Source organism: Thermothelomyces thermophilus, chromosome 7 (assembly GCF_000226095.1).
Source record: "Thermothelomyces thermophilus ATCC 42464 chromosome 7, complete sequence".
In the NCBI taxonomy this organism is placed as follows: domain Eukaryota; kingdom Fungi; phylum Ascomycota; class Sordariomycetes; order Sordariales; family Chaetomiaceae; genus Thermothelomyces; species Thermothelomyces thermophilus.
In genome coordinates, this window is record NC_016478.1 from 4072566 (window position 1) to 4097548 (window position 24983).

Genomic DNA, 24983 nt, shown 5'->3' on the forward strand with positions numbered 1-24983 from the left:
CAGGGTTAATCCCGGTCATGTGAGGCTGATAAGGCTCAGTGGAGAGAGTTCAAACTTTGATCCACCGAGAACTTTCTCGCAACGGTACCTGGAAACGACCGAAGAGCTTAAGTCCTAAAGCCGATTTCCACAGAGTTGCAATGCCCGATATCCCAGTAGTTCTGTTTGGTGGGCATGGCGAAAGGGCCGGTTCCACCTCGAGAGACATTGCCCTGGACATTTACTATAGCTTATTAATTATTCATCCTCGCGGAGAACGGAGTCGGGTGGGTTCAGCCTCGGACGAAAAAATTCTAGAAAGCGGATCCGTGACTGGCCGTAGCCATGGCGCCAGGGCGGAAACATCGTCATGTCGTCGGTAGTTGAGGAGATAGGACCAGGGCCCCAGGTTCAGGGTCCACGGCTTGCGCCATCTGTAATCCGTATATCTACCCGGCTCCTCTCCCTCGTCGTGATCGAGGTCCTCTGCTTGGCAACGACTTTCGATCTATCAACACTTCAGATCGATCCTGATCACCAATCATCTTCTCAAGACGCTCCTCGATTCGACAAGACCACAGCAAACACACCCGCCGTGCTCCTTCTACCAGATCGATCGCGACACCATGTCCGCAGGCGACTACAAGTTTGAGGGATGGCTCGGGCTTGACCCATCAGCGGCCCAGGGCAAGATGCAGTGGGGCGTATTTGAGCCGAAGCCCTGGGAGGAGACCGATGTCGACATCAAGATCACACACTGCGGCATCTGCGGCAGTGATCTCCACACTCTGCGGAGTGGCTGGGTACGTCCAGATTCCCTCCCCCTCAGACTGGGAGGTTATGCAAGAACAACAACAACAACAACAACAACATCCGGTTACTGACACTTGGTGGCAGGGACCGACCCTATACCCCTGCGTCGTCGGCCACGAGATCGTCGGAACGGTAGTGCGTGTCGGCTCCAAGGCCGAGGGCGGCCTCAAGGTCGGTGACCGCGTCGGCGTCGGAGCGCAGAGCGATTCGTGCCTCGGCCGCAAGGGCGACTGCGAACTGTGCTCGTCCAACCTCGAGAACTACTGCCCCCACCAGACCAGCACGTACAACAGCGTCTATCTCAACGGTGGCAAGTCGTATGGCGGTTATGCCCTCTATAACCGGGCGCCCTCGCATTTCGTCGTCAAGATCCCGGACGCCATCAGCTCGGCCCACGCCGCGCCCATGCTGTGCGCCGGCGTCACCACCTACACGCCTCTCAAGCACCACGGCGTGGGCCCCGGCAAGAAGGTCGGCATCGTCGGCCTGGGCGGGCTCGGTCACTTTGGCGTCATGTGGGCCAAGGCCCTGAAGGCGGACAAGGTCGTCGTCATCTCCCGCTCGTCGTCCAAGAAGGAGGACGCTCTGAAGCTCGGGGCCGACGAGTTCATCGCCACCGACGAGGATCCCGACTGGACCAAGGAGCACGCTTCCACCCTCGACGTCATCCTCAGCACCGTCTCGTCCTCCTCGATGCCCCTGACGGATTACTTGTCGCTCCTGCGCTTCGACGGCACCTTTGTCCAGCTCGGAGCGCCCGACGAAGGCCTCCCTAACCTCAGTCAGGGCCCGCTCATTTTCAAGCGCATCAAGATCACGGGCTCGCTCATCGGCTCGCCCCAGGACCTCCGGGACATGTTGCAGCTGGCCGTGGACCAGAACGTCCGGCCCTGGATCGATGAGATCCCGATGAAGGACGCCAACAAGGCGATCGTCGACATGGGAGCGGGCAAGCCGAGGTACCGATATGTTCTGGTCAACGAGTCGCAGGAGGCTTCTCAGGTCAAGGCAGGACTGTGAACATGATCGGTCAGCTTTGGAGAAACGGTCTCGCATAATATACATGTCCATACAGCGATAGCGCAGCATGAGAAGCATGGCAAGGGCGTTGCATCTGATTCTGAACCCATAATCTGTATTTAAAATGTCGTCAGTTTGCAGAATGAGAAGTATTTCCCATCTATACTATTTGTTTTACCGAGGAGAACAAATATAGGCATAGATTAAGAAACGGCACGGCATTCGTTACTCATAGATACCAACTAACGACATCTGGCTTTCCAGGACCGAGATAGTTATCTATCTATGTTAAATAATTTCCTATCTCACAGTCTAACGAATTAAGCCGGAAGAGGTATGTAAGGTATATATAATATTACTAGAGTAAAGGGAAAGGTAACAGTTTTCTTTATTTAAGGCCCCTAAAATAAGGGTAGTTTAGTAAACAATTAAAACGTTGAGGGAGAGGCGTATAGAGGGTTATACTTAGGGCATTGGGAATTAGGGAGGGGTGGGGGAATAAACATTTGGATTCCCAGCCAAACAACGTCGCAGCTGATAAGAAGATATCAGAGGACTCGCATTACATTAGCACAATCATCGTGGGGAGTGACTAGAAAAATAATATGTAAGGTATGTACTGTACCTTATGGTAAGGTAGTCCTGTGGTATTCACGCCCGCACGTGCGCTGCCGTGTTTCTAACAACACTAACCTAACCTGCGTCATTACCGACGCCACCGCATAAATTAATAGCACAATCCGGCAGGCGCGGCCCGCCGTTCGGGGTGCGACCACAGGAAGGCAACCACCGCGCGAAATGACCGGGAACTTTGGAATGATTATTACGAGCCGCAAAAAAAATGCCGACCAAGAGAGAAATCATCGCTCAAGATGCGGAATCCGAGCTAGCGCCCGTGGCAGACCTGACTCGGCCGCTGACTCTGCGCTCCAGGCGCACTGAGCGGCAGCGCCGGAAGCAGCAGAAGCGGGCGAACTCGAGTTCGGCGGCTGCTCATCCAGCGAGGCTCGTGGACTTGCCTCTCGAGCTGATGATGGCAATCCTGGAACTGCTCCGCCCCAGCGACATTTTTGCATTGTCCCGGGTGAACAAGGAGCTCCGTGCCTTTGTGCTCGCCAACGAGTCAGCCATCGCGCAGCCCATCATCAAGCTGCGATACTCTATCCTCGAACGGTGCCTTCCGCGTCCGGTTGGCCTGGAGCACGTCGAGCCAGCCATCCAGTCGCTGCTGAAAAGTGCCGACCGTCCGGACCTCGGTGCGCACCGAAACGCCCACCAGAACATCCCGCCTCCTGACAAGACGCTTCATTGCACTTGCATGACCTGCTTGGTGCGCTGGAATGCCCTCTGTGCCGTCATCGACTTTGCACATTGGCAGGACCACCTCGACAGAGGCATACCCATCCCGACCATCGAGCGGGGTACAAATCCTCGGTGGAACCAAGAGCTCCTGGAGCGCAATCGCCGCGTCGCCCTTAACGCGCTCAATAGCCCTCTGTGGTATGCCAGGATCCTTGAGGCCCATCTCGAGTCCACCACAAGGTCCATTCGCCGTCACAGCCAGAACAAGGCAGACCAGCGCCGGCACTACCGCGTGACCGCCGCCGACATACGCGCCGGAACCGACGAGTTCCTTCAACAGAACGGGCATCCAACTTTTGACTACCCCTATGCCCGAGACCTGTACTACATGCTCGAAGCTTTCCTACCGGGCCGGAGTTGGATTTCGGAGCTCCAGAAATGGGTTTACATGCCGCAGACCCAGGAGTGGCACGAAACCGATCTGAGAATCTTGGTTAGAATGGACGAGAAGAGGCGACAGGAGCGTCAGAAATCAGCAACTTGAGTCCCGTGCATACATATAGTTACCTTTCTTGATTTCCAACACTGCTTGGACCATAATTAACGGCAGTGGGCAAGAGACAGCGGCTGCTTTAGTGTTCGGTGGGCATCTCAGAATCGGAACCCACGACGCATAATTACCAGTACCGGATCTTCGAATTGAATTCGCCTTGTTTTTCCGGTCTGTTTCTGCCTTCCAAGATGCCGGTCAAATAATCGACCCGACTTGACCATTTTGACTTTCATCATCGTGGCGGAGTTGCGCTTCCCTGTCTTGTAGGTTGGCCCCCGACTTAATCTGCTCAGTCAACAGATAATATGGTAGGTTACAAGCAGGAGACGTTAGTATGAGCAGGCAACTGATCTATTGAGATGGCTTCTCACCGGTCCAATGGGCACTCGATAGGGACATATCACCCCGGAACTCGAACCATCGCGCCAAGGGCATCGAGGGGTTCCACGCAGAATCCGACCGACAAGTGCACGCTGGTCTACTATGGTGTCTATGCATCAATACGACCAAGCCCCAGCACGTCACGGCCGCCATCGACTTTGCGCGTCAGAACAATATCCGGCTCGTTGTGCGCAATACGGGCCACGACTTCATCGGCCGCAGCACGGGGTATGGCTCCCTTGTCATCAACAGCCATAACTTCTAGCAGATTCAGTGGATCGACTCGTACGAGGGCCCTGGCTCCTACAAAGGTGGCGCAGTGACCATCGGCGCCGGCGTCCAGGGAAAGACTATTCTGTCCAAGGGCCACGCCCGCAATCCCCCTCTCGTCGTGGTCACCGGAGAATGCCCGACCGTTGGCATCTCCGGCGGGTTTATCCAGGGCGGAGGCCACGGCCCGTTGACAACCCTAAAGGGATTCTGTAAGTGCTTATCGACCTTTCCCCTACTTAAGCGTCTCCGAGGGACCGCAGGACTGACCCCCACGCTTGTTTACTCCAGCGGCCGACAATGTTCTCTCCTTTGAGGCCATTACCGCCTCGGGCCGGATATGTGACGGCAAATGAAAAGGTGAATTCCGATCTCTTCTGGGCCTTGAAGGGTGGCGGCCCGGCTTCGTATGCCGTCATCCTCTCGGTTACCATGAAGACGTTTCCAGACATTCCGTCTGCCGGTGCCACCCTTCTACATCAACACGACGCACACCGTCGACCCCGATGTGCGGTGGAACGGGACTTCCATCTTTCTTCCACAAGTGGTCCAACCACTTCGTCGACAACGGGCTCTCTTTGTCATCACTGGCCTGGTTGTTCCGGTCGGCTCGTCCCTGGCCAAGAAGGTGGCCTGGCAGAATGTCTTGACCAACACCATGGACGAGGCCCTTAGGCAGGCTAATCAGCACAAGCGGGTGCACATACGTGAATGAGGTGGGCAGCTTCTTCCTCTAGGCACCCCCCTCCCCTGACCCAAGACAAGAAAATTGATATTGACTTGGAGACTTCTAGGCCGGCCCGTACCAGCCCAACTGGCAGAACCACTTCTGGGGTTCCGAGGACCCGAAGTTCAAGGCTCTTAGGAAGAAGTGGGATCCCCTTGGTATTTTTGATGCTATCTCGACGCTGGGCACCGAGGAGTGGGAGGTGATCGAGGTCGGCACTCGGTGGTGTAATTAAACGGTCGTGAGTGCCCACAACTGCCCATCGGGATTGAGCCGACAGCCGCCTTTGTACATATTTCGGCTTACCCCTTTGAAATATAGGGTAATTACCTATAGATGGAGAGTTTTACGATTCCTGCACCCTCGAAGTCAACCGTCTGGAGTTTTCCGGCAGGCAAGTAACCATCCTCAAAATGGGAAAGTTACCCAAAAGGGACATGCTATTGCTAAATTGATACTGCCGGAGTATTGTTGCCCCGGCACGGCCCGGCAGACCGAGAGGGCGAAGGGTGGAGGCCGGTGAACCAGTGGACCTCTAACGCAGCCGATGATGCAAGCACACTGTACGGATGTATGTATGTAATCCGTATGTACATACGGAGATAACTGCGTATTCCAGCCAGGTGAGACCCACAGAGGACCTACCTTCGCAACTGGTCCCCTGTTTCTTTTTCTTGATCAGGAGTGCCGGGTAACCCCTCTCGGCTCGATTCCATTTCGCACAGGCTGCACCCTGCTTCGGCCGAAAAAAAAAAAAAAAAAAAAAGAAAAACGATCTCCGGTGGCAAGGATGGGCACGGCACAACCGTCTCTCGGTAGGTAATTGGCGGTTCTGCTTAGATGGTGCTCTCTGGCGATCAGCCGTTGAAGCCAGCAAACACAGCTGCAGAACCTCTTTTCAGGCATTGCAGGCAAACCAACCCTATTAATTCATGGCTTCAGAAACTTCCGAGCGTACACCGCTCCTGGGCGGCCACCAGCCGGCTCGCCATGATGCCGTTACCTCTCCTACTGGGAAGGACAGGCAACCGATAGCAGACGCGCAGGACCGTCATGGACGCTGGGTTCGCGATCTCGTCGTACGATTGCACAACCTTCTCCGAGTGCACGTTGAGAAGCGGATTTTGTTCGCCGGCTTCCTTATCACGCTGTCCTTCAGCTTCACACAGGTACCGTAAGTGCATCCACGCCCCGCTGTACCTCCCCATTCAGGGAAATCAGCTTCCCCATGGACACGGGTCAATGTCTCCGTCGTACATCGAAACATAAACAAGGCGCAATGAAGCTGGTTACCTAACGTTATGTTATCATGCCCCGTTTCAAAGCATATTCTACGCGTTCCACCTCATGGAATGTGACGTATTCTACGAGAACCACCCGCCGTATAATGGCCCTGGTGATCGATGCAGCCGCAACGAGATCGCTGCAGGGACAGCAACCCAGTACTCCATCCTGGGCATGACTACAACCTTTTGCGGCACCATCAACCTCTTCGTCGCTGGTTGGACGGCCAAGCGGATCGGCCCTCGCGCAGCCCTCATGGTGCAAACCTTTGTCCCGGCAATCCGCGTGGCGACCCAAGTTCTGGGCGTCCTCGCCGGCGGCCAAGCCGGGATCGACATTTTCCAGTACACCCAGTTGATCACCATCATCGGAGGCCCGGTCGGGTATATGTGAGTGTTGGCACACCTCCCCATGCAGCAACGCAGGGTGACCCTTTTACCCACCTGCTGACCTTGCCACTTGATGCCAGCTTGGTAGCCAATATCATCGCCGGCGAAGTGGTCGAGCCGTTGCGGCGGACCGCCGTGTTCGGCATGCTCCAGGGGTGTATCATGCTCGGGCAAGGGATTGGGTACCTCAGTACGTTTCGCCCCTACGTTGTTTCCTGTGACTTTTGCAACAACCTTCTAACGACGGAAACAAGCCGGAGGTATGATCGGTGATACTTGGGGCATCCGCCGACCGTTTGAAGTAGCCTTTTTCTCCTTCTTGTTGTCAACCACCTACGTGCGTTTCGCAATGCCATACATCACCCCCGAATCCGTCTCCGGCGGATCGAAATCGGACGCGAAGGGTATCGCAGCATTTCTTTCTCCGTTGCGCGTCCTGCTGCCCCAGAAGGTCATCCTCGAGTCTGGAGCGCTGGCCAAGCATTATGGCGTCCTCTTCTTGTGCGCCGGAGTCTTTCTCGGGGTAGTAAGTAATTACTTTACTCCACCATGGTGGTCCTGTCAATCATCCTGGTGCCGGAGAGAGCTGACACGGTGCAGTTGGCTACTGGGTACGCGCCCTTGCTGATTCAGATGTATGCTACGGCGGTTTTTGAGTTCAAGCAAAGCGACAATGGTTGGCTCATGTCCGGGTTTGCTTTCATGCGGGCCGCGTTCCTGATATTCCTCTTCCCTTACATTATCAACAAGGGTCGAAGGTGGTACTTGGCTCGGGAGCGTCAAGGGGCAGGCGGAGGAGAAACTGAAGACTGCGAGCCTGCCCGCCTCGCAACGAACCCGGAAGAACTTGAAGCCCCAATGGGCAGCCTTGCGGAGGAGGAGCCTGTCGCGTCCGCTGAAGTGAAGGAGGACGAAGGCACTGCCTTTGACCTTTTCTTCCTGCGCATAAGTCTGGTTGTCGACGGCATACTGACTATGTGTGCGGCATTTGCTACCAAAGGCTGGCACATTTATCTCGGTATGCTTAACCTCTGGTGCCCCCATCGACGCGTTTCTCAACTCATCTTCTTTGCAATATTTCGTCTACTTTTTGTACGCTAACCTTTACAGCTGCTTTCTTGCTCCCCTTCGCCTCGGGTTCGGCGCCGGCAGCCAAGGGCGTCATGACCGAGATGTGCTCGGCGTCAAGGAGAGCAGACGCGCTGAATGCCTTGACGCTTGTTGAGAATATAGCTCGGTTGGCAACCCAAGGGTTATTCGGTTTTGTATTTGCAGCCCTGGCACAAGTCGGGAAACCGCATCTGACATTCTTCGCTAACGCGGTGAGTTCCTCGTCGTGCATGATTAAACCGCCGTCGAGAGAACACGGGCGAACTAACGGTGTCTCGGATATATTAGGCCATTGCGCTGCTCGCATCATCCGTTCTCCTACTGTCCCGCTTCCCACCAGATGGGAGCAGACTTGCGGAGGACGATGGGAATGCGGAGAGCTCGGCTGAGCGCCAACAACCCGAGTCCCGGCAAGCACGGCAACATTGACACCTAAGCGTAAGCCGGTGATTTGTCGTATTATTTCTGACGCTTGGATGCTATGGCTGCTGGCGCAGCCTGGTCCACCTTATTCATGCCGCGGCTGTGAGGCGGCAACGGTGCAGACATGTCTTCCTGACGAGTCACGGGAATCGATGAAGGAAAACATGGCCATTGCCGTTGGCTGTCTGGCAGAAGCAGTTGAGACCTGCACCCTGCAAAATATGTTACCGGAGTGGATGAAGTCAAACATGGGAGCGGCAGCAGTCTTGCTGGGTCTTCTCCCCACCATCCTGAGTCTCGCGGGCCCGGATTCCGCTGAAATAGGGCTGCTCGCACAACGCCAGCTGTTACTTGCGTCTTTGATTGCCTTGGGTTCCCCCGCTGTCCCGGGACGATCACATTGTCGGCTACCGTATTCATCAGCACCAAGGATACGTTCAACATCTTGTGGTTGTATCTGTTCCCGACGATCGGTTGCAGAGCCATAGTATATTATGAGATGAGCAAGATGAGGGCGCGTCTAAAATTGGACAGGGAGGGAGAAGGTCAGCGTGGGCCGGTGGCTGATTCTAGACCGGTTCAGATGCCTCGAGTCCAGACGGCGCCATAGGTCGTGAGCAGTGGCTTTGTCGGTGCCTTTCAGCCCCGTTATTTCGAGAAGAAAGCTGGCGAGTTATATGTTTTACTATGATGATGTGGACTAATTAACGTGATGCTCCTGGTTGTTCTCATCAACTTGAGCCCGATGCGGGCCTCGGCGACCCTCCGGCCAAGGACTGGAACAGAACCCTTCGGGCGTGGCTCTATAGTATTAGATTTTAGACAGTGAAACTCCCCGGGGCGTGTGGCAGCATGTTCGGCATCATAGCAGGAAGTCCTTCGAAAACTTAGTAGTAAGTATCTTCGAACCTGTCAAAGAGTGCTAGGAGCTCCCGCAGCCCCAATTGCCGTTTATACTCAACTTGTGTTGTATCGGATAATTAGGCGACCTAGGCACCACTATTTCCTCATCAATTATCGGCGGATATCTTTGGTTATTCAGATGCAACTCTAATAAAGTACTTGTAGATGCTGCTCGGGCCGGCTTGGCCATGCACCTGTGATTCTTGTCTTGGGAGGGACACACCGGTCGTGGCGCAGACCACGTAGGCGCACGGAAGTTGGTAATAATTAATCAAAACACGGGAACGATCCTGGTCTTGACTACGAAGGTTCTGTGCATTGTAACGATAGGCCTCCACCAACCAGCCTGCTCTAATTTACACCCTATAAAGCCACATCTACTTCCGACCACGGTGATGGTTAAGGGCATTCATTTCCTTCGCATGCCCGTACACAAGCGTCTTGGCTTCCTCGTCGTCCAAGTAGATGGTAAAACCATCGTCGTGGTTCCGACCATAGGAATAATTCGAGTATCCGTACTGCCAGTACATGCTCCCGGCCAGCTCCTCCCTGACAGTCGTCTTTTGCCAACCACCGAGTACCTCGACCCTCGTCCTGTTGTCGACCTTGCCGGTGTACTCCAGCCTCTTGTCCGGCGTCAGCCAGCCGTACTCTTCGTGCACGACGGGCTTGCGAGCCTTCCGACCGGCGGCAGCATGATCACGGATCCACTGGTGCGTCCACTCGACAGTCTTATCCCACCAGTCAGGATAAGAGTGGAAGACGCCAAAGTCGATGGTCTTGAGCGAGAGCTCATGGTCAAAGTCGCCGCCGTCGGCACCATTGTACGCCCAGTCGTCGGACTCGCGGTTGAAGCCTCCCTCGCCTCCCCAGGTAACCAAATGGTTGCGGTCGAGGCTCTTGATGTACGCGCTCATCTCCGAGATCCAAGACGAGAGAACCTGGGGCGTGCAGTTATCGCTCCGCGGAAGATTGCGGACCCCATCGGCGCCACAGCGGGGCTCGTTGGCGAGTTCCCAAGCAAAGATGGTCGGCGAATCTTTGTACCGAGTCACGACCGCCTTTACATAGCGCTTGAAGGCTTCCTTGATTCTGGGGACGGTATAGAACTGACGAGGTCCGGTTAGCAATGTGAGGAGTAATTACACGGGCGGTCGAAGCAAGGGCGTGCTCACATCGTCGTGGTATCTGCCGCCCAGATTGACAGTATAGACGTCCATGCCGCCATAATCGGCCCAGTTGTTGGTCAGAGCGACAAGGAGCTTGATTCCAGTCTTTTCTGCAGCCTTGACCACTTTGTCGAAGCCGCTGATGTCAATGATGGAAGTGCCGTTAGGGTACCACCTCTGAAACACGACTTCGGTAGGACCAGCGCCTTCTCCGCCATACTGGGGCAAACCATCGGGGTTGTATGTGCTGTTCTTCTCGTTAAACCCCCAGGTGCGGAAGACAGAGAGCCCGGCTCGCTTGGCGGCTGTTAGCCCCTTTTCAATATCTTGCTGGTCCTAAAAGAATGACATGTTAGCAAGTCGACGGCATCATCAAGATGAACCGAGAACCACTTACGCCATTGAAGGGAAAGTAGTAAGCGTTGCTCCCAGCAAAGTGAAAGTCCTTGCCCGAGAGCTTGAAGATCCCTCCCTCGACCGTCACGAAATTGGAACGACCAGGGGCCGCCGTGGCAGTACTAAGGATCAGCAGACTGGCGGCAAGAAGCCTTGAAGTTAAACAGCGCATTGTTACCACCAAGAATACTGGAAGAGGAGTATGCGTGACACTCTGGAGGAGGACGAGTGTTGAGCAAAACGTCGTCTGTCATCTTGAGATTTAAACATTGGTTGTTTGTTCCCCTTCTTAGTTCCCGTTTTTGGCATCGGAGTCCGTTGAGCCGCCCTCTAGAAAAGGAAAGTCTTGGCAAGGGCTTGGCAGGGACGAGCGACACCGTCTTCCGCAACGCCCTCTTCGCTCTGGCCTGGGCGCGCCCAAAATGTCGGTTATACCGCGTACATACTAGTAGTAGGTCGAGCTTGTGGGGATCATTCTTTGTTTCGGCCAACGGCCATTGCACGGCTGTGGAACCGATAGGAACACGGACGTGGATGGGCCGCGCCCCGTTTCCGGATAGTACATACATACGCAAATCTCGATGGCAACAGGGGGGTCACACGCAAAAGATCAGGATGTCCAAAGCTGTGTCAAGTCCTCTGACTACTCGGACGAAAGAAATGAAGATAGTATCGCGAGGAGGGTTAGTCACGCCACCTCGGGACATTGACATGGAGCAGGACACAAGACGAAATGTCGTGGAAAACTAATAACAGCCATCCAACTCCCATATTAATTATCCACTCATTGCGCATTGGAACCATTCTGCCAGCCCAGGTACCGGGAACCTGTTCATTGTTCGCGTTGGCTCGTTCCATTACTTTCCCTCCTTGATGAGCAAATCGTAAAATTTCGTGTGCCAGCGGCAAGCCTGGCTGTCGACATGTATGGGCGGTTGGCTCTAGTTGCTGGCTGTGATGGCGATGTCGGCGCACGAAAGGTAGATCTGACCGGTCTGGAACGAGTTCCACTTGAATGACAGCAGAGTGTGAGAAGACTGGTAGTCGGGGATCTTGATCTTCTTGGTGACCGGGAAGCCGCCCGAGATGCTCGTGTAGCAAGAGCCCTGAGGCGCGTTGTCGACTCCCTGGCATGCGCGCTTGCTGTCTGCCTGGAATGCGTTGCAGGTGAACCAGTCATTCCGCCAGCACGGCTGACCCTCCGAGCAGTCTGGGTTGTACCCGCAGTCCTGTCCCGTCACGTCTTTGCACGAGAGCGTGCCAGCCTGGAAGCAGTCTTCGGCCGCCTGCTTCTCGTCTGCGGTGGGCAGGTAACCCGGGGTGAGGAACTTGTCGACCAGCGTCTGGTTCTGGCAGATGCGGTAGCTGAACATGCCGCCGTGGTCTCCATTGTGATCGACGCACCACTGCACCTCGACAACCTGGCCAGGAGAGTAGGTCGCTACCGGCTCGTTGCCCCAGTGCTCACCCGGCTGGTTATAGTCGATGCTAACCCGGGCATTGTAGCCGCAAGGGCCGCTCCGTCCGACCAGCGCGGCATCGAGATCGGGCCACGACTGCACCGGCTCGAGAATCGAGCACTCGGGACAAGAATCGAGGCCGGCCTGCTTCCCGCGTTATTAGTCTGTCTCCTAAAATCTGGGTCGTAGCGATCTAATTATGGATTAATTAATATTACCTCTGCACCAAGCCGTGTTCGACTGGACGGAATCGTCAGGTACCCATGCCCTTGAACCAGCGTGGCAGTCGCAAGAATCGCTGCTCCGTACGTCGACTTCATTGTTGCTGTAAGCGTTCTAGGCTGAGTCGTCGTGGGGCCACCAAAGAGTCAAGGTGCGGTAAGGTGCGGTGGGCTGATGGTAAGAGGATGTATGTGATGAGTTGGACAAGTTGAATTCCATCAGAGGGAACAGCCAGCCTTATATGCTCTCCGCCAATGTTGGTCGGCCGATGAGGGCCAGGTTTGAGACTGGCCTTGGTGTTCCTTCTTTTCGACGCGCTGGCGTGGCACTCGTTGAAATTCGGCGTATTGCTCGGGCGTTTGACCCCAATGCTGCCGAGGTAGAGCCTTTTTAGATGGGAAGGGTATATGTACATTCCCATCGTTGCTGACATTGTAGGGAGTAAAGTCGCCTTCTTAGCATGTGCTTTGCCAAGCCATGAGCAACCCAGGGGTTGTTCATCATGACTGCGGCAACCGCTTCGAGAGGCAAAATCCGGGGCCCCGCATCCAGGCGGAGTTGGGCGGAGTGGAAAGCAACAATGATTGGCAGAACGGGTCGCTTAATGAACCTGAAGTATCGGGAGTCTACACTGCGCTGGGCGCTTGGTCCGGCCGAGAAAAACACCACGGCCACCTATGTGTGGAGTAAACGGGCCGAATCTTGGACAGATCTCGCTCTCGATGTAACAAGATGACCTGGTGCAGGTTTAAGCCGGGTTCTAATACTGCTTGCTTGAATTCTCCGACCCGACTCCACCACTTGTTTGTCAATGCCTCCATAGAGGGTTATAGCAACCTGATCCATGTGATATTACCGTGCTCGGTTATCGAAGCATGCCGCTTTACACTGTATCGGTTGTAATGCCGGCCTTCCGATAACAGTCTCGCCTGCCACTGTTTGCTCGGAATGACGGTAAGTGATAGAAGATGGTTCCAATTGATGGAAGATGATGGTTCCAATTGATGGAAAAGTTGGTAAGTTGTAAATAGTTCAAAAGTGCGATGTCTCCTTCCTACGTTAGCTGGCCCTATAGCTCTATATAAGTAGAGGATAGGAACAAAGAACCATCCGTTTACCAGCCCGTTTGCCAGATCCACAGGGCTTATCTTGACAAACGCGTCCGTAGACAAACGAATTATATCAAATCCCCCACCCAGAAGGAAAAACGCAGTGCCCACACTATAGCTATAAATAGCTCTCAAACACGCCTTCTTTCCGTAATAACCTTGTAACAGAAAGTAGTGGTGTTATCCCACTATTATAGTGTCCCGTATATCCTCCTATTAACTACCTACAGCTAGGTCTAGGACTAGAATCGAGTCCTTCCTGTTTGACGATGCCTTCTTGCAAGGGCGTCCACGTAGGCGTTTTCTAGTCACGGCTTCCTTCGGGGGAGTCTTTGGCGTGGGCACGTGGCGTAGCTGGAAGTCGGTCTTCCAGATGTTGTGTTCGTGGCCGAGTCCCTTGTAGGTTGACATAGTGTTTGCCGAGTCGCTAGGAACAGAGAGACGGATAGAAGAGTATCCTGGTTACCAAGTCGCCAGGAAGAAGGAGATAGGTAGATAGATGACTGCCCTGGTTACCAAGTCGCTAGGAACAGAGATTTTGTGGTGGTTACAACAGAATTGCCCGGTTCGGTTACCAAGTTGCCGAAACCGAACGTAACTATCGCGAAAGTGGTACTAAACTGATCGTCAACGCGATTTAATTCTAGTGCTAATGGTTTTTGGATGGTTAGAGTAGAGTTTCCGCTACCATTTGATAGAAGATGGTTCTAATTGATGGAAGATGATGGTTCCAATTGATGGAAAAGTTGGTAAGTTGTAAATAGTTTAAAAGTGCGATGTCTCCTTCCTACGTTAGCTGGCCCTGTGGCTCTATATAAGTAGAGGATAGGAACAAAGAACCATCCGTTTACCAGCCCGTTTGCCAGATCTATAGGGCTTATCTTGACAAACGCGTCCGTAGACAAACGAACTGTATCAGTAAGACTACATACATAACCATACCCGTAATGTCCCCTTGCAATAGAAGACTATATGGGGTAGATATGCGTCGACACACTTAGCCCTTGATTTCCTACGGGCCTGATGAGCTTCGTACCATGTCTTCAAATATAGATGGAAATGCTGACCACTGGACTGTGACGGCGAGAAATAAAATATTTCTCCCCGGGTTGCGGATATATCCATGTTAATGCCCAAAGCCCGGAATATGATTGCTGTTCTTAGGGCGCTTAACAAATCAGGTTTGATATTCTCCCTCGCGATTTGTCAACTCCAAGGTTTCTAATAAACAACCCTGTCCTCCAGTAGTAGGTCGACAAACTTGAGCTTGTTCTTGGTCCATACCGCTCCTTGTAGAGGCCAACGACGCATGCAATCATCTTATGAGTTGATAATCAACTAAAGATTGCCGATGATTGGGGCTAGGTCTGTGTAATTAACCTAGGTTTCAACGCTTTTTGCACTGAGCTCTTTTTCTCGGTCGATTACCACACGGACGTCGACATCTCGGACGACTGAGCGGGGAGCGGCATATAGATCGACTGAAGCGCCCTGTGCATGACTGTCCATTCGACCAAGGGATATCCGATTTTGCCTATGCCACTCATGACTCTAAGTAGATATACCGCGTCTATAGGAAGTTGGAGGATGGAAGCTCAATGCAAGGTCTACTAGTGAATATATGATCCGTTTGCTGACTCGGAGACTCACTCTTGGTAGAGAGTGTACGTATCTCCCCTATCTCTTCCCCACGCACCAGGGTTGGAACAACGATCCTTTTCTTATGCTGGCCCCGAGGTCCACGAAGGATTCTTAACTTCTAACGTGGTATTCGGGGGTTGAAAAGCGGTTCCCACTTTTCTATTTCGTTGTGCATGAAGTAGGGATGCCAAGACCCTGTCAGCATTGCTAAATGAGTAATTACCTACAATCACACATCCTCAGGAGACGCTACAGACCAGGCACAAGAAGATGGGGGCCTGACCTCCTCCTGTGTATGGCTCACCTCAATCTACATACTGAGCTCTATTCTACACAATAGGACCAGACTTTGAACACCGTGGAACCCTCCCTACCTGTTCTTTCGCTGCATCGATGTCGCCATGTTGACACAATCGCCCTGCTCCACAGATGGCCGTTGCTCATGTAACAGAACATATCGGCTAATCAGAGAGGGTTGGAAACCCGCATCGCGTGTTGATGTAAAAACCACCTTTTAAAGGTGCCAATAACAACAATGGTCTAAGAGGGACACCATGTGGTCAACAGGACAACTAAACGGTTATTAATATTTCAATTGTATGATGATCGGGATCTTGAAATGAAACACAAGTAATTACTCTGATCGGGCGTGGAAATTGCCCTTGTATTGACTATTAGCATGTGTATCTGCAGCCCGTCAGCACCACCTAGGATATAATTACATACTGGTTGCTGACTAGGCTCCGTCATCTCTTTGTAGCATCTTATGTATGTGCTGACCACCGCTACAACGCCTGTCTGGTAAGGTAATTACCTTGATGCCCTCTCCTCTGTTATCTCACTGAATATCTCGGACACCGTGGATATTTGCTCTACAATATCTTTTGTCTCACAGCCCAGCAGCAAGTTGTCCTGGCCGACGCCGTTACGTTAGGACCAGGAACGGCGCTAGAGCAGATCAGACACGATGCGTTTATCTAACGTGGGGAGAAATATAGGAACATAAACGGATGCTAGTGGTGTATCTCCTTCGAACAAGCCCTTCTCGAATCTATTGCCCACTTTCATAATTTCGTTTGATGATGTGTGAGACAAATCGGCTGCGCGCCTCTCTTACAGTGCCCAAGCTTAATGGCCCACGTGTTGTTGCAGGTTACCTAGGTACACACCCAGACGTGGAATGGGTGCAACGAAGTCCCGAGAATGTGGTCAGTCCCCTCGACTTGTAAGACACGGGACTCTTAACTGTCATTTGCTATAGTGACGCGTTTAGCGGAACATGCTTCATGGAATGGTAGACCAAAACGCAGCATCTCTGTACCGGACGAAGTTACTCGTAATTATGTGCCAGAACATGTTTGCGATGCAATGCGTTGTCTTTAGTATTGTTGATCCCACCCAAGGCCTGCTTGTAGGGCAAGCCGGCACCCCGCTTCTTTGTTGCGGACGTATCGGCAAATAGTAAAATGATACCCGGGGAGATCATCGCAACCCCTCTTTTCCTGCCTATCTCTTCTGCTTCCTCGAGGTGCAAGGACCAAAGTATAATGACAGCGGCCAGGAAACCATAAACAGAATCGTTTCGCTTGGAACAAGCAACATCCTCTACTCATCATCACGGTACCTCTGCCTTGCGAAGAATGAAGATGGCGTCTCAACCCAGTTTGAGAGATCCAATCGACGTCGAGGCTTTCGACGGAGGCGACGCCAAACGACACGAAATGCTCGGGATCGAAGCGACGAGAGAGATAACGGCCGCCGAACACGCACTCGGCTTCTGGCCGGCCATACAGCAGTACCCAAAAGCAACCCTTTGGTCCATGTTCTTCTGCCTGGCTGTGGTGATGGCCGGTTATGACGCACAAATTATCAGCAGCTTCTACGCGCTGCCGGCATTCCAGCGGAAATACGGCAACCTTCTTAACAACGGCAAGTACGAGGTCAGCGCACCTTGGCAGACGGCACTTGGAATGGGCAACCCTATCGGACAAGTCTTGGGTGCCCTGGCGAGCGGGTACCCTCTCGAGAAGATTGGCCGTCGTTGGACACTGGCCATCTGCTGCCTGTGAAGTATTTCCCTGGTTTTTGTGCAGTTCTTTGCTACCAGCGTCGAGATGTTGTGTGTGGGGGAGATTCTTGGTGGGCTGGCTTACGGGTTCTATGTTGTCATTGCCCCGACTTACTCTTCCGAGATCTGCCCTCTTGCCCTGCGCGGTTTTCTCACCACATCGGTCAACCTCGCCTTCGTCATCGGCCAATTCATTGCTCAGGGTGTGGCAGCGGGACTTGAGACCCGGCTGGATGAATGGGCTTACAAAGCTCCGTTTGTAAGTATCTGTCCTTCGAAGCAAAGACCTCTCCCTCTTTCGGAATCCAGAGACGACTAACCCGTTGTGGCACCATCACACTCCTTCGTGTTCAAGGCCCTCCAGTGGCTCTGGCCCGTCCTGATTCTCGCTGGCCTCCCATTCGCCCCAGAAAGCCCCTATTGGCTCATTCGGCAGGGCAGAAAGAGAGATGCTCGCCAAGCACTCGAAAAGCTCTCATCCTCTAAGCACCGACCTGACATCGACCAAGTCTTGCTCGGAATTGAGCAGACTGATTTACTAGAAAGGGAATTCGAGGCCACCAGTTCCTACAAAGACTGTCTCAAAGGCGTGCATCTCGTGCGCACTGAGATTTCCGTCATGGTGTACTTGATCCAGGTTATTGGAGGGAATCCGCTCATTGGGTATGCAACTTACTTCTTCGAGAAAGCAGGTTTGGATCCGACGGATGCGTTCAATAGTATGTGCTTTTAAATACTACCCGGCGGGGATGACTTACCAAGGTTCGCAGAGCTAACTCAACTGATTAGTGGGCGTCGGCAATACGGCGCTAGGTTTCGTCGGCACGGTAATATCGTGGCCATTGATGAACTATGTACGTGCATACTAACAGCTGATGTTTTCCTACTAACAGATTTCAAAGTTTGGCTTTGGTCGTCGAGCTATTTACAATGCAGGAATGGTGGTCATGACGATCTTGCTCTTCGTCATTGGTTTTCTCAGCATCCCTGCCAACAATAGGGGGGCTACCTGGGCCATGGCCACGCTGATGGATATTTGGACTTTTGCTTATCAGATGACGGTCGGCCCTATTTGCTTCGTCATCATTTCAGAGATTTCGGCCACTCGCTTACGCAGCAAGACCATCGCCATTGCGACAGCCGTACAAGCGGGAGCCAGCATTGTCACCACCGTTGCGATGCCATATATGCTCAACACGGATGAGGCAAACTGGGGTGGCAAGGCTGGCTTTTTGTTTGGTGGCATTAGTCTTCTTTGCCTCGTATGGTGTCACTTCAGGTTGCCGGAGAGCCGTGGAAGAACATTTGAGGAACTTGACATTCTGTTCCAGAGGAAGATTCCAGCGAGGCAGTTTAAGAATTACGACCTTCTCGGAGAGAAGGGTCGGGTCGCGAGTGACCGGGAGACAGCCTTCAAAATGAAGACAAATACTCCGGTAGGAATTCATCAGAGCATTTAGGAGCATACAACTGGCATATAATGTGCGTATCAAGAGCATCCTATCGGAAATCAAGAACTGTTAAGGGCTTCGCATATGGCCCCACCAATCTAGGAGAGTAATTAGGTTGTCTATTGTACCCGAAACTCGGGGCATGTTTACACCGTGGACGCGTATTATGTCAACAAGCGTCAACGCTGAACATCGGCTTCCTATAACAGGCCGCCATAATCAATACTATGATCTGCCCCCATATCATTAACTTCCGCATGGTTAATATCAATGCTCGCAATGAGCTGTTTGGCTCTGCTGCTGTAAACGGATGTGTTGCACTTAGTGTCCGCATACAAGAGACTGTACCAAGGGACCTTATGCTTTAGTTTATATACTTCCCTTCTAGGCTTTCAAATCACGTCGCAGCAAAACTTGGGAGCATTTGCCGGTAGTCAGACCCATTGACATAGCCAGAGATTCATCATGTAATAGATCGAACGTGTCACACCGCTCAACGAATGACTAGGGGTGGTCAGAGAGCAGAGACGACTCGAATGCCCCAACCAGCGCCACCGCTCCTAGAGTCCAAAAGTGAATTTGTAGGTAGCCAGACTGTAGTCCAGCAGCAAAGAGCTTCCCACTAAGGACAGGGCCGATAGATCTTGCAAGGCAACTGAACGATGCTGCGGCGCCGTTGACCCTGGCAAGCGCGAGTTTCGAGGGAGATGTATTTGTAATTCTATATTGAGAAATGCAAACAGATGTCAGCGGGGTGAGAGCATGCAATAATTAGTGTTACTTTCGCATTTTGGTTCGACTTACAAGACCTCGGAGCAGATGTACCCTATCGATGAGAAAGCCACTTTTATCCACACATCCAGCAATAAGAACACAAAGTGGAACGGAAAAGGCAGTTTGGGAAGAAAGGGTGTTGAGTCTGAGCCCCGCAAAGCCCGATTTCCCTTCCCTTTTGGGGGTGGTCAAACGCCAGGTCGTATCCCGAGCGGGGAAGAGAGGGGTCAAGCACGGGATTACTCTGCACCTGAGTCAATTCGGTCATGACAGAAAGGGATTTTCCCTTAAAAGTTCCCTGTCTGCTTGGAAGGGACCAGAACTAGTGGCTATATGGACAAGAAACTGCACCCTTTGAACAACAACGACGACCAGAAGCTGTCGATGTCATAAGGAGGGTGAAAACGTAAATCTGGACCTGGTCGTCAAGTTAAAATTCTCTTCTTTTAAACGGACGCACATTCCTGCTTCTTTTCGCCTGTGTATGCTGGTAGCTAGTTGGTTAGGTTGTAATTATGTATCGCAGGTTAACACTCCTTCTAGCCATTCGTCGCTCAGCTGCCCCAAACTTGACCAGAGCATCCCATAGGTTGTTATTAGCCATAACAGAACGGACCCATCCATTGTAGATAGGAACCCCCCGACCGTGCCTGGACCTCAGTATCCCCGTAGGTTATCATCATCGGTCACTGCTTGAAAAGAACAGAATAGGCCCCTCTATTACAGATGGGAACCCCCCGACCGTGCCTGGACCTCAGTATCCCCGTAGGTTATCATCATCGGCCACTGCTTGAAAAGAACAGAATAGACCCATCCATTACAGATGGGAATCCCCCACTATGCCTAGACCTTAATATCCCCGTAGGTTGTCATCATCGGCCACTGTATGGAAAGAACAGAAACCACTGCGACAGGGTTATCACAAGGGGCCTCCAGAGGCGTATACCTATATAGGTTATTTTTCAGGAAGCTGGAGGGGGGAGAAAAAGGAAGTGGGCGAATTCGTCTATACGTGCAAATTAAGCCCCACCGCATGACTCATCAAGTCACGCGTGCCTAATAGGCTTGCAGAACCTTCTGTCCTGCGAGTTTGCAGAACTTTCTATACTGTAAGCTGGGCTGGGCTCGCAGCTGCTACGGACAAGGCGGGGCAAACGCTCCTTGTTAGAACACAATGCCAGGATGCATAGTGGCAATTAACCCGACGCGGCACGTGATTCGAGCCCAGCGCCTTGGATAATGGCAATCTTGGCGATGGTGGAATATCTTGACGTATGGATGCATTCCGTAACGTCACCCGTACTACATACAGCGTGTATAGTCGGCTGGAACGCGAACAGGAAGAAAACATCGGGCGAGGTCCGTTTCCCATCTACACTACGGATATATCACGGGGTGATCCTAACATCGCCTTGCGACTACCAAGTTCCACCAACGCGTTACAAATCTTATTCTTTGCCAATCAAACGTGTTTCCGGCCCTACTCCATACGTCTTGGCAGATTGCAAGGCGTAGCAGCTAAGTTGCCAACTGGGCACGCGGGGTAAATTCACATGCATTGCCCCACCACGGAGAGCGGCCTTGCGGACCTGGAGCCTCGGGTTGAAGAACAAAGTGGGGCTACTTATCGCGGTCCCAATCGGATAACTAAAACGGGAGAGCCATGCCGTTTTCTGATTCCTCTGTCTGGCCCTACTTGACCCACTGATCTCGGCTTGTCTTTTCCTTTGTGCTTCGCGCGACCAGGGGCTGTAGCCCACAAAACCACGCGTATAGAAGTAGAGCATCCTACAGTACCAATCAGAAATCGGCTGACAAACAGATTAGGAAGTAGGCGTTTACGGGTTGTAAAAGGCGGCCCTTCTACTGAGCAGTCACACGCTCTAATTTTGAACGCCAGACTTGAGAGGTCTAAGAGCGTAAAAAGAGCCCGTATATCCTAAAGCTGATACCACGCTCCGTCTACATTTTCTCCGCACCGACGACTCCCTCGCGCAAATCTCTGTACCCCATTGTCGGCGGCCCCGTATCCGCTGTCTTAGCGTTCCCCCAAAAAAGCCCTCCTACGGCCGTACGAGCGAAGTGGTATCCCCGTAAAATCTCGCTGTGTGCTTGGCGGGATTGTTCTCCAGGACGCGCAAGTGGTGTAGTTGAGCCGGGGCTTGCCCTCGGACACGAAGGCGCATCGGGCACCAAGGTTGAGTGCCGTCCGGCAGTCTCCACGGATTTACCTTTTACGTTCGCGGATCCCTTTGGAGAGTTGCTAGGCGCCCAGCTTCCCGGCCGACGAATAGCAAGGTTCCCCGGAAGCGGAGCTATACCGGCCACGAGACAAAAACCATGGCCCTGAGGCCTCCGGCCATGCCGCCAGTGGCGTACACCATGAAACGCTCGTCCCAGCTGCCATGGGTATTTCCGGCGTAACCTGGCGGGTTGAGGATGGCATACAGGTCGGCGAGGGCGGGGTCGTCGACGGAGGGATCCTGGTCGGGAGGCCAAAACAGACCGGTATCGCTCCTGTAGATGCTGTCAATCTGTTGCAGAGACAGAACGTGTGATGCCGTGGCTGACGCTTCAGCTTCTTTGGCTCCCTCCGTGGTGGCTCGCACCGCCGTCGCATTGGCGCTGGGCAGATCGAGATCAGCACACGGATTTGCGGCATCATTGGACGGCGTTTTCGTGCTATGGCTGTCTCGCGGTTCGGGCCGCTGCCGAATGCCCAGACCGAGGTAGGGCCGCCGCGTTCCCACGGCAGAAAAGGAGCGCTTGGTCTTTTCCCATAGTGTATCCTGAACCCCGACCTCGGTGCCAAAGTGTGTTGCTTACCACCAGCTTCGCATTTCCTTCGCTTTGCACGCCCCTCATTTATCTTGGCCACTCACGCAGCAGTGAGGCAGTGCTACAGCCCACAAAAACTCTCGGAGAAGTAGCAGCTCAAGGAAGCCGAAAAGCTGTTTCAGGGGGTATACCGGAAACAGCCACAGAGGAAGCCAGAAATATTTAGAGGCAGCCCCTGCAGCTCAAAATGGCTCTCGAGGGAGCCAAAAATAGCTTGCTGGGGCAGTCTGCGCAAGGCGGTCAAAAGAAATGGAGCCCCGCAAGATACGGTATGTCACGTGCATTCTCGCGTGGCAGGCCGGAGGTTATCGTTTTCCTTTGAATTAGTTCGAGGCATTCCGCATTGACCCGCTCCTGCCAACTTCGCTCTCCACCAAGCGTGTACCATAAAGCCAGACTTCTAAAGTGCAGCATACTTGTCCATTTTTCGTTCTTTTTCTTTTTAGCTCACCACCTCAAGTTTTGAGACAGCTAGATGGCAACCGCGACCGTGGACATCGGTGACCATGACGATGGCCATCTGGGGCTTTACCCCCGTTGTGGCATCTGCGCAGACACGATATTGAGGCACGAACGGGTAATAGCACGTATGTGAGTTCGCCGTCTGCGCTCCCGAGTCTAGGTCACGCTCGGTCTTACACCGAGTCTTCGTGACTGCAAGCTGGCCCTTTCTTTGTCTTCTCGCCTCGCGCTTTAACAGGAAATGCTAACTCGCCTTAAGTCTTTGGGAACGGTGATTCGACGTCTTACCGAGGCCACACCCGACCCTTCGCTTTTCCCCAACCAGGTCATACCATCACAAGGGTCGATGGCCGTGTATTGTGCCGCTATCCCGATTGCAGAAAATGCGCCGCTTCACCCGAGTTCGCTCCAATTCATTTTGACTGCTTCGTGATCTTCCGGCAACAATGCTCGGTCAGTGCATCAGCTGCGTTAAACCGTCTCTGGATCTTGGCTGCGTGGAGGAATCCTTGGCGTGGAGCGCAACCTATCTATCTTTCGGTCCCAGTGGTGGACAAGGACACGCTAAAGAGGATATCCGGCTTTTGCGGATTGCCGCGCCTGTACACATTGCCGTTAGAACTGCTTGAGATAATTCGGCAGTACTCTAGACATTCGTTGCTGTGGAGATGCATCCCGGCACTTCAGTTGGCTGACTATGTGTCGGCCATGAAACCGGAGCCGCTGCTTACGGTCCCGCTGCGAGAGCTTCTCTTCTGGGAGCGTAGTGGGAAGTTCGAACGTGTTATAGCGTCCCGACCACCGCTTCAAACACTAAGGTTAACCGTCAACTCTGCCGGCATCAGCAAAGTCGAACGCCTTCCTGGCCCGCCTACGTATGTAGGTGAATGTACTAGTCGCTCCGCCTTTATTGTTCAAGATGAAGCATCTATTTCTAAAGTGGTGGCACAGCTTAAGGTACGGTCTCCGATACCTGTCTTGTTTCGGGTCTCAGAAGCTAACAATGCTTTTCGCTTCGCAGGACGGACGGCTGCGCCTCAATTTACCCATTTCGCTACGAACGCTCCCTATCTGGAACACTCCCGCACCACCGAGTTTAAATCTTTGTAAAGCGTATCCCGCGGACCTTGCTTCATGCCAGACTATCTATACGGTCGAGATGGATCAGATAAGAGGGATTACTTTTTTTTTCTCTTCGGGCCAGTTGTTTGGCATTCATATCCACCGCTCAGAGGAATCGTACGCCATGGACACGTTTTCACGGAATTTCCCCAATCGACTTCGGCGGACCGTTGTCTGGATTTATTTGCCTATATCACAGTACGATCGTATTTTCGTTCTCGGTATCCGCGAAGCATTGCAATCTCGGGACCTGAACGTCCTTGTCAGGACGGAGCTCATAGGCGACATCGTCATTGGCTTGCAATCCAAAGGTGACGTCAAGGACCGATGTCTAGCCGCATCTGCTCCCGTAACAATGATTTATAGCGAACCGAGGGAGGGACGCCCGGTCCGCTTCTTCGGCGCGCACTGCAGACCGCCCTTAGATCAGGCTCTTCCTAAGCCGTTTCGCTTAGAGAAGCCCGGCTCCTGCCCGATCGATGATGATGCCTATTTCTCATGGGCGCCTTTGTGCGGCGTTTCGTCAACACTAGTCTTCTACGACCAGAACACCGGATTTTGCCGAGGTATCCTGTTCCGATACCAGAACGGGGGTTCCCGGGCGGTTGGTCAGTGCCGTCTACACGTAGATCCGGCAGAGAGTGTTGACAGACCAGTCCGGCTTTGTTTCAGGACCAGTTCGTGTCCTTCACGTTGGAACCGAACGCGTCACATGGTGCAAGTGAAGTTTAAGCAAGGCGCTCGAACCAACCACACAGAGAAGGACATTGAGGGGTGGGAGGCTCGGCCGATGAAGGGGCTGGTCAAGTACTGGTTTACAACCGAATCCTCGTTTCTGGTTGTCGAGAGTTGAGTGCAAGTTTCGTCGCAAGGGTTTTCCTAGGGAGGCTTGTGCTCCAGTTTGAAGAACGTTTAGGAAGCTCTAGTTATTCCAACTAACGTGGCATAGTCACAGCTCCCTAGGTACTTATATATAAGCCGAGAACAAAGCTCCGGCGCCCACTAGAGCGCGGGTCCAGCTCCCTTCTGTTTGTATACACCACATATATGCAGGGAACAGTTTGATTCATTCACATACTAGAATGATATTACTGCCTGGTAGTTTACATGACTATCA

The 24983-nt window shown here is 52.9% G+C and overlaps 7 protein-coding genes across 7 annotated transcripts; 5 read left to right on the forward strand and 2 right to left on the reverse strand.

The window, feature by feature from the left end:
• Positions 1-497: 497 nt before the first annotated feature.
• On the forward strand, positions 498-1812 carry MYCTH_84302 (alcohol dehydrogenase-like protein; the record flags this gene model as incomplete). The annotated part of the gene is made up of 2 exons (XM_003667355.1): positions 498-782; positions 877-1812. Exons 1-2 carry the CDS (start codon positions 606-608, stop codon positions 1810-1812), a joined length of 1113 nt encoding a protein of 370 aa, XP_003667403.1. The 5' UTR covers positions 498-605.
• A 728-nt stretch (positions 1813-2540) lies between these two features.
• MYCTH_2313225 (uncharacterized protein) lies at positions 2541-3898 on the forward strand. The gene has a single exon (XM_003667356.1). The coding sequence runs from the start codon at positions 2654-2656 to the stop codon at positions 3656-3658; it is 1005 nt and encodes a 334-aa protein (XP_003667404.1). The 5' UTR covers positions 2541-2653; the 3' UTR covers positions 3659-3898.
• Positions 3899-5918: 2020 nt separating this feature from the next.
• On the forward strand, positions 5919-8272 carry MYCTH_2313227 (uncharacterized protein). Its single transcript, XM_003667357.1, has 7 exons — positions 5919-6219; positions 6371-6718; positions 6799-6908; positions 6973-7244; positions 7319-7736; positions 7829-8040; positions 8117-8272. Exons 1-7 carry the CDS (start codon positions 5978-5980, stop codon positions 8255-8257), a joined length of 1743 nt encoding a protein of 580 aa, XP_003667405.1. The 5' UTR covers positions 5919-5977; the 3' UTR covers positions 8258-8272.
• A 1174-nt stretch (positions 8273-9446) lies between these two features.
• Positions 9447-10928, reverse strand: MYCTH_84297 (glycoside hydrolase family 5 protein). The gene is made up of 3 exons (XM_003667358.1): positions 10721-10928; positions 10330-10659; positions 9447-10263 (listed from the first exon to the last, which is right to left on the reverse strand). Exons 1-3 carry the CDS (start codon positions 10889-10891, stop codon positions 9532-9534), a joined length of 1233 nt encoding a protein of 410 aa, XP_003667406.1. The 5' UTR covers positions 10892-10928; the 3' UTR covers positions 9447-9531.
• Positions 10929-11564: 636 nt separating this feature from the next.
• Positions 11565-12867, reverse strand: MYCTH_2313229 (uncharacterized protein). The gene is made up of 2 exons (XM_003667359.1): positions 12398-12867; positions 11565-12323 (listed from the first exon to the last, which is right to left on the reverse strand). The coding sequence occupies exons 1-2, from the start codon at positions 12497-12499 to the stop codon at positions 11661-11663; spliced, it is 765 nt and encodes a 254-aa protein (XP_003667407.1). The 5' UTR covers positions 12500-12867; the 3' UTR covers positions 11565-11660.
• A 4005-nt stretch (positions 12868-16872) lies between these two features.
• On the forward strand, positions 16873-18772 carry MYCTH_103797 (uncharacterized protein; the record flags this gene model as incomplete). The annotated part of the gene is made up of 6 exons (XM_003667360.1): positions 16873-17165; positions 17223-17478; positions 17575-17938; positions 18009-18073; positions 18122-18602; positions 18714-18772. 6 exons carry the CDS (start codon positions 16873-16875, stop codon positions 18770-18772), a joined length of 1518 nt encoding a protein of 505 aa, XP_003667408.1.
• Positions 18773-23002: 4230 nt separating this feature from the next.
• Positions 23003-24719, forward strand: MYCTH_2071098 (uncharacterized protein; the record flags this gene model as incomplete). Its single annotated transcript, XM_003667361.1, has 2 exons — positions 23003-23701; positions 23766-24719. Coding segments are annotated over 2 exons (1653 nt in total), but the record flags the coding sequence as incomplete, so codon positions are not given.
• Positions 24720-24983: the final 264 nt, after the last annotated feature.